Source organism: Siphateles boraxobius, unplaced genomic scaffold (genome assembly GCF_051911475.1).
Source record: "Siphateles boraxobius isolate OS27281-9 unplaced genomic scaffold, OSU_SipBor_1 8, whole genome shotgun sequence".
Taxonomy (NCBI): domain Eukaryota; kingdom Metazoa; phylum Chordata; class Actinopteri; order Cypriniformes; family Leuciscidae; genus Siphateles; species Siphateles boraxobius.
Window position 1 is genome coordinate 23742528 of NW_027509208.1, and position 12471 is coordinate 23754998.

Below are 12471 nucleotides of genomic sequence, written 5' to 3' on the forward strand. Positions count from 1 at the left end.
TGCCAGTCAAAAAGTTTGAAAGATTTTTTGGTAGATGAAGTCTCATTCGCACAGAGGCTGCATTTGTTTGATAAATAATACAGTAAAAACAGTACCATTGTGAAAGATTATTTTTCTAATTTGATATAATTTAAAATTTTCAGCTTCATCACTCCAGTCTTCAGTGTCGCATGATCCTTCAGAAATCATTCTAATATGCCTATTATTATCAATGTTGAAAACAGATTTTGCTGTTTAATATTTTTTTATGGAAACAGTGTTGCATTATTAAGAGGATTCTTTTATAAATAGAAAATTCAAAAGAACAGCACTTATTTGAAATATAGATCTTTGTATATAAAACAGTAAATTTCTTTACTCTCACTTTTGATCAATTTAATGCATCTTTCCTGAATAAAAGTCTATTATTTTATGTAAAAATCGAATTACTTATATTTTTGAATGGTAGTGTATCATGGTTTCCAAAAGAAACGTATTTCAACATTGATAATAATAATAAATGTTTCTTGAGCAGTAAATCATCATATTATAATGATTTCTGAAGGATCATGTGACACTGAAGACTGGAGTAATGATGCTGAAAATTCAGCTTTGCATAACAGGAAATTACATTTTAAACATGATAATAGATTTTTTTAAATTATTATAATATTTCACATTATTACTGTTTTTACTGCATTTTCAATCAAATAAATTCAGCCTTGGTGAGCATAAGAGACTTCTTTCAAAAACCTTTGGCAGGTAGTGTAAAGCTGCTTAGTTTGGAAATGAGTATGCAGGGCTTCATGAATCATTACACCATTAATAATGGACAATGCACTTATTTGCCGGCAAAGCTAATTTGACCGTGCCTTTAGTGAAAGTATTTTGAGTTGAGCTAGTAAGCTACCTAGCAATGCTAACCTACACCCTCGCAGAATCGCACTACAAAATTATGCAAACCACCTTAAGAACCACAATGGCATTAAAAATGAATCCAAAACCTTAACAAAAGCATTGCGACACACAAAAATCTACACAAAACACTTCGTAACTGCATCACAACATGCTAAAAAACCACTCAGGGTACGTTTACAGGACAACGATGCACTAACAACAAAAACGTCTTTCCTTTATGTTTTCGTGTACAGCTGACATCGTTGTCAAAACGATCCCCGTTCACACGCATCCGTGAAAACGTCTAAAAACGCTGTATTATTCATGCCAAGCCAGTAGTTGGCGATGTCACTTTGTAAAGAAACACTACAGACTGAACGCATTTTTATACAGTATTGTTTTAAAAAACGTGCACTTTGAAACCTGTTTTCAAAAGCTTGCGTTGTCAGGCCCTCAAAACGCAGTGGCCGCGTAAACGATAGGCTAAAACACAATGTTTTCCATTTTTAGTTAAAAAACGTGTAAACACAACCACACAGCTGTGTGCAACCATTTCTACACAACATCTGCGCACGAAAGCACAATGCACAGTGGCGTGATAAAAAGAACACCATGCACCAGTACAAGATTGTGTTAAAAACCACTCAAACCACTTTAGCAACCAGCCAACCACATAGCAACACGTTAAAAAAAACACTCAGAACACCTTAGCAACCATAAACAATGTGCTAAAAACCCACTCAGATCAACACCTTGCATTGTGGTGGCAGTTCTCTCTCAAGCACCACTCACATTCTCTTCAGAAAATGCAGAAATCAGGAATCAAGTCATTTATTTTGATTCACTATAATGATTTTGAGTTTGTCAGTTGTCTTAATTATCACCCTCTCACAGAAATGTTTCTTGCTGATCAGGAAAACAATGCTGCTTGTGATGTCACGGTAGGTGGCAGTGACAGCAGCACTGAGAGAGAGGTTTCAGTGATAGTGCAGGGTTGTGCTGGAACAAGCAGCTCTCATTGTTTGCTGAGAGATATACAGTCTCTATCTGTGCCACTGATGATCTGTGGACCGCGCTATTTTCTAGATCCGTTTTCATTACTGACCCTGTTCACCTTAGAATTCAAGATGTTTGAAAAGCTCTAATAAACTGTATTTTACGTTATTTTCACAGACAAACTCTATTTTGCATTATGTTTATGAAAATAAAATATTTACAAACTAATATAAATAAATATAATAGAAAATATATAGAAAAAATAGATTAAGCAGGTGGTTTTTTTCCCCTTTGTGTATTGGTGTGAACTGTAGGTCATCATACACTGCTACTAAAAAGGCTGCATTTAAAAATAATAATAATAATAATAATAATATTGTGAAGAATTATTATTTAAAATAACGGTTTTCTATTTAAATTTTTTTTTAAGTAATGTATTCCTGCGATCAAAGCTGAATTTTCAGCATCATTACTCCAGTCTCCAGTGTCACATGATCCTCCAGAAATCATTCTAATATGCTGATTTTATGCTCAGGATTTTTAAAGGATTCTTTGATGAATAGAAAGTTCAAAAGAACAGCATTTATCTGAAATAGAATCTTTTGTAACATTATAAATGTCTTTACCGTCACTTTTGATCAATTTAGTGCATCCTTGATGAACAAAATAAATAATTTTTTAAATATCTATCAAAAAATAAAAATACTTACTGATCCCAAACTTTTGAACGGTAGTGTTTAATGTTGCAAAAGCTTTCTATTTATCAGAGAATCCTGATTTTTTTTCAACATTCATGATAACAACAAATGGATTCATCAAATCATCATATTAGAATGATTTCTGAAGGAACATGTGACACAGATCAATGTTAATATAATATATTAAAAAAGAAAACAGTTATTTTAACTTGTAATAATTCTTCACAATATTACAGTTTCTTAAAATTTAATCAAATAAATGCAGCCTTGGTGAACAGACTTTTTAAAATCATAAAAAAAATATTTTACAAAAATATTGTGATGTATTTCCACATATAGTTTTTGTTTTGGTGGCTTATGCAAGGAATATTTCACAATGTGTCGCCACCTGGATAAAAACAAAAATGTTATGCATGCAAGATAAAATTCTGATATAAATGTGTTAGAGACAGATTATTCTTGCAGTTCAATTTAAACCATGTAATCTCTACTCACCAAAGCCATTAGACTTATTTTAGTGTTTAGTAACATCTGAATAATAATAATAATAATAATAAGTTTTATAGTCAATATTCTCCATCTTTTTCCATTAACCTTTTCATTTAGTTTCTTTACTGTTACACTTTTAGTTGAAACTTGTGTCAAAATCATAGTTTATATTACAGATTATATGACCAAGTGAGCTGTGGTGAGTGAAAAAATATCCCTCTGAGGAAAGTGAATTTCCATTTTATTTTCCCACGCCCTACAAACATCCAGAGGCTAAACATGCCACTAATACACATGCTCAGTCCTGGGACTCAAGCCTCTCCCGAACAAAGACAAACAATTCTTAACTAACCATAGCAAGGCACTTTTATTTCTAAAACACTTTTAAAACAGCCAATGCAGACCAAAGTGCTGTAAAATCAAACAAAATTAGACAATAAAATACATAAACTGACAAGATAACACACAAATTAATATAACTGTAAAAAAAAAAAAACGGTGGTGAAAATCAAGATTTTAATGTTGTTTATATGTCTATGTGGCATGTTTAATATGCTTTAAGACAAATCATGTGCAAATTCATAAGTAAACACCATTACTGAGTATTTACTCCTGCAGTGACGGCAAACTGCAGTGAAAAAAAGTCTTACAAATGCGGTCTGAAATTGCTGGTGCACGTTCCAAACCTGTATGAATTTCTTTCTTCTGTTGAACACAAAAGAAGATATTTTGAAGAATATGGGTAAATAAACAGTTGAAGGGACTATCAACTGTTGGTCACCAACATTCTTCAAAATATCTTCTTTTGTGTTCAACAGAAGAAAGAAATTCATACAGTTTTTTAGAACAACTTGAGTGAGTAAATTATGAAATAATTTACATTTCTGGGTGAACTATCCCTTTAAGTACAGTAACAAAGTAAATGGTATTTTATTACTGTCCACCACTGAATACTATGAGAACAGTTTTAAAATGCAGCTGAGCATAATATTAGAATTGGCTTATAAAGTCAAATTACTGTGTCCTGTGTACATTGTATACATCTCTAAGATGTGAGGAATCAGACAAACTATACACCGACACACACACTTGGTAGCATTAACACATTGAATATATTGTTTTGAAGCTTAATACAGTCAAGACCATACAGTACAATCATATGATTTATATGAGATTCTGTAGTGGAGTGTAGTCAAGATTCATCTACATGATTTGTATGTCCACATACAGCAATAGAGAAAAAGTAGGAAACAGTGTCAGAAATGACATATTATGCACTGCTGCAATTTACATACAAACACTTTGCTCTGCATTATGCCATATTTGTAATCAGCAATAATCATTGTCCAAATAGAATGATATATCTCTCTCTCTCCTTTTTTACAGGCAATACATCTCATTGTTATCAGATCTTCAAAAGCCATGGCCAGTTGTGCAGCCCACCAATAACACTAGAGAATTCAGCAGTAAGAACGCCTACTAGTAAATATAAATGCAGCAGTGACATCCAGTGATAAAACTGCTGTTTGTGTGATCATGGGATTAAAAGACATAAACAACAAAATGTTTTATTGTAGGTTCTTTGAAGAACTGTCTTTGTCCATTTAGCAGATTTCTCTTAGCGTGGATGAGTAACAGAGAATACTAATAACAGAGAATATAAGTCCTGTCAGCAATTTCCTCCTTTGCTGCTTATCAAAAATGACCCAAATCAGAAACCTATTTCTACTGAACTGTGTGATAGTGCAGCCATAGATAATTGCCAGTCACATGTAATAGAAATTGATTTTCTGCAGAAAAATCATGTATTATCATTTTCATCAGCTCTTCTTGCATATCACCTGAAATGACATTCCCTTTACCCTGTGTTTTCTGACTGACCTTCAAGTGGGTTGTCCAGCATACAGTGATTACTGATCACATGCTGAAATATCCAATCACTCACAGACATATGGGGGTTCTTTCATAGGACACTGAAAAGCTTTGAGACATATGCTGGGTTGCCAAGGAGATGTTATTTGAAAAGATAGAGGCAGTTTTACAGTAGTTTTTGCCTGTTTTTTTTCCTTTCAGTAATTCTTTTTTCATTCTCTTTTCTTCAGCAGCTAGAAGAAGTCTCTTCAGAACAGCTTGACGCATATATTGCGCACCAGTGAAAGGGTAAGTAAGGGTTTTTGTTTGTTCTGAGATAACTGAAACAGAATGCACTCTCACAATGCACTTGTCTTGATCAATTCATGCGATTCAAGGACAACAAAAGATAAGGGTAATTTTCATTCCCTTTCTAATTTCCAAGCTGTCAAATGGTTTGCACAGATAAGGGAAAAAAATCAATTAACTCCAACAAAACAGCCATCCCTGCCCAGATAATTGGCTAAATTTCTACCTTACAGCGGTCATGTGCCATTTTTATGTATTCTTGTAACAGCATAACCCATGCCAAAGGCTGTTTCTGCAGCAGTGAAGTCAAAAAACAATTAGCCTTTCAACACACACTACAGTCACTTCCCCCAAAAATGCTCACTGGCTCACTTAAAACATAAATGTCCCAAATAAGGATAGGGTGGGACAAAAAAATTGCGTCTTTCCCTTCCAGTCATCAGACCCCATGCCTCATCTGTCAGACCGTCACGCTTGTTCGCTCAGTTCAATTCTCATTCCGTTTTTATCGCAGCCTAGCGGAGCCGGTGCGGAGGAATTATCTGCTGTCAGGTCCTGCGCCGGGCTGATAGGGAAACGCAGCGCACCGAGGGCCACCGCAAGGTGAGAGGGACGGCAGCAGGGGGAAGGGAACCAAAAGTCCGGGACCGATGATGCCCTCCTCCACTATGCAGATGTTTGCCTTCATTCTGGCGTTACTGGGGGTCCTGAGTGCCACGGTGGCCACACTGCTACCCAACTGGAAGGTGAGTGCGGATGTGGGCAACAATATCATGACTGCCATCTCACAGATGCAGGGACTGTGGATGGACTGCACCTGGTACAGCACCGGAGTCTTCAGCTGCTCGCTTAAGTACTCGGTCCTGGCATTGCCGGCTTATCTTCAGACTGCACGCACCACTATGGTGCTCTCCTGCATGATGGCGACAATGGGACTCTGCTTGGCCGCCCTAGGGCTGAAATGTACTCGATGGGGTGGCAGTTATCGCTCTAAGGGACACACGGCTATTTCCGCAGGGGCTTGTTTCATCGTAGCAGGGGTCCTGTGTCTGGTGCCCGCATCCTGGTTCACCAATGAGGTCATCACTACGTTTATGGACTCCAAAGTGCCCAAGAGCAGCAAGTACGAGCCAGGGGCAGCGGTGTATGTGGCGTTTGTCTCGGCAGGATTCCTTTTAGCTGCAGGCGTAATCTTCTGCTTATCGTGTCCTGGAAGGAGAGGCGGTACATTGGATTCAGGCTCGTCCCACCCAGACAAGCCAACACAGCAGAAGCTGCGCCAGGAGCAGCCTAGCCGTGACCAACAGAAACAGCAGCACTGCGAACAACAGAGTCAGACTGAACCACCGGAACGAGAGCAGTCGCATCGACTCCAAGAAAAGCTACAAGCGGACGATCGTCAGCAAGAGAAGTCGGTGCCGGACAGATTGATCCTGGTGAAGGATAAGCAGTACCAGTCTCCATCTCGAACCCGAATTCAAGATCCCAAGGCCGTCTATAGTCTGCATGACTACGTGTAAACAACTGTCATCGACTCCAGGAGTATGAGTATTTAGGGCGTTCTTGATTCTCAGACTGCCTTTCTTTGTGAGCGGCGAAAAGAGGAGGGGAAAAGCAGTGGAGCAGCAGGAGGAATAATGACTTTGATGCCGTTATCAACCCTTCTCATCTGTGCTTTTGCTTACAGCAAGCAAAACATTGGAGGTATTTCCAAAGCCCCCGGAATAGACAAACTAAGGATCGTGAATCCTTGGGTACATGGTTTTAACTGCAACAACAAGTAAAAAAGGGGGGCCAAATAATGACGCATCATAAAAATGCAACATAAGAAAAGAGGAATTCATGAAGATACTAATGTAAGGACAGTTCTGAAGGTGCATTTGCTTACTAAAGGTTGGAAAAAATACAGTTATTGTTGCCCTATCATTTCATGACCTTGTCAAAGTAAAACGCAAACTCTCGAGAGTCCTGCAAGCAATTTTATCAGCCTTTTGGAACCATGTGTGATAAGCAAGTTTTAATTCAGAAGCTTGTAGATGATTCATTAGGCAGTGCATGCTGTTTGTAGATAATGCTGTTAATAATGCTGCAAGCAGATAATCAAGCTTGCACCTGAGGATGCTTCATAACATCAGCTGTCCATTAAATGGTGCGTGTCCTTCAGAAAAGGGATTTTGACATGTCCAGTCCATATTTTTCAAAGAATGGTGAGGGACGGAGGGGGAGGAGGGGGGGGGGGGGGGGACACAGCAGCAGAGATCAGTTGAGGTAATGATGCTCTTTGCTTTTCCATTAGGTTCGCTACGGATGGGTGCACGCTGCTCATTTATTGCGAGCAGACACAGATCCACCAACACACACACATAAGCTTTCCTTCCCTCCCTCGTACTCTTGCTAGAAGGGTAATGGGGGCTTGCACCCAATCATCATGATGCTGTGCGCCAGTGTGTTGTGCCTGCAGGAAGTGCAGTTGGTCCTGTTCTAGGGCAAACAGGACGCAGTAACACGCTGTTCACACTTTTGTCGAAAAGTAGAACCAAGGTGACGGAAATCTCAGCGGTGGCTTCAGACTCCCCCGCTGGGCAACAATTACATCTTTGGTCTATGTCTCAATTCGGTCAAACAGTATTTTCTGATTGTTATGCTGTTTTCACTTACAGTCAAGCCACTGAATGTATTTTCAAAGAGTCAGTGGAAGACAGCAATGTGCAATATAATGTACAATATTTGACTGAAGCTAATGCTAAGTGTCATTGTATCTGCTGTTTTTGTCATAATGATGGTCAAGGGCTCCTATTGTCTCCAGAGAGACGCCACTTCTTTTCATTTCTATATCACATTTAAGCATACATAGGCTATTGTTCTTTGTGTTTGATACGCATGTACAGAATGCTTTAGAAACTGATGCAAAGGCTGAGGGTGACAATGAATTTGAGAAGAAAAACAAGTTTTTAAAACAAAATGTCAGTATGTGCCAAATAGTTACAGTCGCTTTAGGTCGTAAAAATTTCATCATAATCTATTATTACCTGTCATTTTAATTTTCATATTTAAATGATAATAAGCCATTTAATAGGCTCTGTTTTGTTCACATTTTAATTTTTATTCACAAACTTACATGACAAGCATTTAGGCAAGATTATGCATTTATTTATTTATGAAGGGAAAGTTGAACACAGACCGTACGTCACTTTTCAGGTTTCATCATGAATGTTTCTCTAATAAATTGCAATAATCGTTGTGCTTTGTTACTTTTAATATGAAACAAAGTCTCAGCTTTCAAATTCTGTCTATTTTATCTCAAAAGTCAAAACAATACAGTTTTGGCGCTCTTTAATGTGGTGCGAGAGATTACTGTAACGCCTGAGTTCAAGCGAAGCGAGCGCGTGTGAACGCGATCTTTACTACGTTACAGAAAGAAATAAACATAAACGAACATCAAAACAATATTTTGAAAGATACAGTCCAACTTACTAAAATCCATATCATGTCTCTCATGTTATTGTTCAATCAGTGTTTCAACCACAGAAAGATTTCAATAAAACAGCTTGTAAACAATGTCATGTAACTCAGAAAAGTCTTGATAGGCAGCAAGAGCGCACTCACCACCAAGTGTTCAGGGGTGAGAATTACAGTTACAAGTTACAATAGGCTACATCAGCCATATCAACATGACGGACGGCTTTCATATTTTTCCGTCACTGCTAAAATTAACAAATTAAATAAAAAAATTCTGCCAATGGCGGAAAGTTTTCGGTTAACGCGACCTCTGGTGCCAATGGACCACGTCTTGCTTTATAGGCTTGATAGCGTCACTGGATACCAAAAATCGGACAGAAAATGCTGCTATTTTGCATTATTGCTGCTATTTGCACCATAATAGATTTTATATCATCAGCATAACAATTTGAGTGAAATTAATTGTTTTAAGTCTTAGGCTATATCTGTATTATGGTCTCATACCTTTGGACCGCACTGTAAACAGTAGGTTACCACTGCAGTCAAATGTGCCTGAAATCCAGTTACTGTCATGTGACACAGATGGGTTTATATATATATATATATATATATAACTGTTGCATAAATACCTCATTCTTTGCTACATTTCCTCTCTTGCTTATTATTTTAATATGTGAATATTAAATATAAAAACAATATAGCATTTTTTGCAGGTGTGTATAGAATGGGATTGTGTATTTTGTGATTTATCCTTGCTGTAAGAAAAGAACTTCATTATATGAAGCATTGCATAGCAGATTTCATTTATATATTTTATATTATAGCAAATAATGAAATATATTGATGTTATGATGAACCAGACAGTCCAGTGTCTGAAATTGGTGATATGTGTTCAACTGCACATAAATTCGGAGCTGGGTACTTTGGTTTGTGGTGTGAATGTTAGCACATGTTCATTACATTTTAGAGACAATGATGGACAAATACTTATATTTGACTAAAAACTCTTCTTATCATGACACAGCGAATGTTGACTAGGCTATACAAGACTGTGTTGGATAAAGGTGAAAACCATTTGCCATAATATTATGTAGGCAAAACAAACTGCTTAATTTTTTTGAATTTTCATTTTGAATTCTCCATTCTGACTTGACAAAATAAGGGCTTCTTTTATTGTATTTATAAACTGATGTGTGGCCAGTAATCATGAGGAATCAAATCCAATTAAAGCACATGTACAACAGAACTGTTACGTTTGTTTTTGTCCTGTACCAACTCCAGAAAACACAGCAAGTGCAACACCGCTTTCTATTCTCTCACATCAAGGACTTTTTGTACAACTGGCTCTGCTATTCAACATCATTCCCTCTTTGTTTTGAGCTCGTGATCTGACTGCAAATGCTGCCTCATAATGGGTGTGTGTGTGTGGTACGAGGTGTCTTGGTTGGCTGCTTTGGCCAGGAGTCATGCCGGTCCAGATGAGAATCTGCATACTCCTCTTTGAGTGAATCCAAGCATCAAATAAGCTCCATTTACACAGCTGACTGCCCATCACACAGTGTGGCCACTTAATGATAAATCCAGCCACACTTCACAAACCCCCTCTCACTGATCACACTAAGGTTAAATCAGCTGTCATATTCATCTGCTACTTTACATGTGCTTTGTTTACACAGATGGAGACATTGTTTATTCTCGATCACGACACTGAAATTGATTCTACAATTCAAATGCTGAGAGTAAGAGATTCATCAAAAGAATAAAACCTGTGCCTCATTGTATTTATGAGCTCTTGGGATCAGAAACAGTGACATTCGTTTTCCTACTTTATTATTCTTTCCATGAATATGAGTCAAATTTGGTGCTGCATACTTAAAAAAAAAAAAGAAGAACAAAAATCAAATCTGAACCCGAAAAAGCGGCATATGCCATATACTGATATGTGGTTTGGGACTTAATCATTAACATGATCAATACCCATAAATCAAATGAATTATAGAAGATAAATTTAGTCTGAACTGATATTTAAATGCATTTTTAATTTTAATATATATATCACATTTTTCTGAAGATCAATAAATTGAACCATAAAACCCTGATGTATATATCAGTTTTTTTTTGTCTGAATGTTCAATAACTTGGTTGCAAAAAACAATAAAAACAGCAACAACAAAATTATTTTTTTCAGACTGTTATTTCATATCTCAGTGAAATCAATCAATCAATAACCAACCATAATTTGCCATAACAAGCCCCCATATAGTGTGTGTGTGTGTGTGTGTGTGTGTGTGTATGTGTATATATGCACTATATATATATATATATATATATACACACACACACAAGTTCTGTTCTAGTCAGAACAGTCAATCTCCCTATTTCAGATTTGTGGTGTCAGCAATAAAGCAATAAATTAAAAAAGGAAGAAAAAAACAACAACAAATAAACAAACTCTCACTTGGTGGCAGAATACATGCAGAAATTGATTCTTTCCTGTTATAATTAAATTTCTGTTCAATTATAAATTTAATTTCTAATGGTTTATTTAGTTATTGGTCATTTTATTTATATTCAATTGTATATATATATATATATATATATAAAAAAAAATGTTATTGTTTATACACAGTCTGTTTAGGATGACCAATGTGCACTATTAATGAAACTATGTAAACACTATCTAGTTGCGACATATGAACGTGCTTTAACGAGTGAGCTCTGCTGTGAACTGCTCTGTCGCTTCAGACGGGCTGCATATGAGAACGGCTCCTGTGAGGCTGAACACAAAGGCTTCTCCATCTGTCTCACATAATGAGCTAAACGATCTAACACATTTAAAAGGGGTCACTTTGCAGGTGTGCAATGTTGAAGTGGTGTATTTTTAGTGCTCAACTTGACATTATGACAAATGGAGTTTGACTTCCCTGCAGGCGATAACAGAACCGAATCAATTCCTGTGTGTATTCTGCCACCAAGTGACAGTTTTCCCCCCTTTATTCATCTATTGCTTTATTGCTATGGGCAAAACTTAACACCACAAAACTGAAATTGGAAATTACTCTAGGACAGAAAGTGTATTTTTAAATATAGGCCTGTTTGAAACCACCATAAATAACCACTGTGACTTATTGTATAGGACAAGGATGGGCAACGTCGGTTCTGGAATTTTGCTCCAATCCTAATCAAACACACCTGAACAAGCTAATCAAAGGCTGCATCCAAAATCGCATACTTCCCTACTATATAGTAGGCGAAAAAAGTATGTGAAGTCACTGGTAACGACAGTACAGGTGTCTAGTCTAGTTCCGTTGGAAGAGTGACCTCTCTGACCCGACACATGGCGTATTGACAAACGTGAAAGCGCCGAGGATAGAGCAAAACAGAACACTGTTCACAAATTAAAATTCTAAAATGAGAATTTTTACAGAGAAATGTTGGAGGGGCTTCAGTTTGTTTCACAGCTCTATTTGTTCGGGCTGCAAGAGTCGTCTACTCTCATCTAAGCTTACGCTACTCCTACATCATACGTCGGGTCAGAGGTCACTCATCCACACTCTAAAAAATAATTCAGTGGCTTAGTAAATCTCACAGTAATAATTACAGTTATTAACTTAATAAAATCTCTGAATATCATGTACTTGATTGTTTGAGTTAAACATACCAAATTAATTGACTAAAAATCCAACCTTTAATTTTGTCTAAAATGTACAGTTATATTTAAGTTTTTTTCACTAAAAGAATTTAGTATTTGACTAACCAATTATTTATTTATAATACAATTAATATATTAATT

At 36.7% G+C, this 12471-nt stretch overlaps 1 protein-coding gene across 1 annotated transcript; it reads left to right on the forward strand.

The window, feature by feature from the left end:
- Positions 1-5264: 5264 nt before the first annotated feature.
- Positions 5265-7400, forward strand: cldn20 (claudin 20). Its single transcript, XM_077220779.1, has one exon. It carries the CDS (start codon positions 5870-5872, stop codon positions 6737-6739), a length of 870 nt encoding a protein of 289 aa, XP_077076894.1. The 5' UTR covers positions 5265-5869; the 3' UTR covers positions 6740-7400.
- The last annotated feature ends 5071 nt before the right edge of the window (positions 7401-12471 follow it).

Coding starts and splice junctions, on each gene's coding strand:
- cldn20 (XM_077220779.1), top strand. CDS start 5,870: ATGATGCCCTCCTCCACTATGCAGATGTTTGCCTTCATTCTGGCGTTA.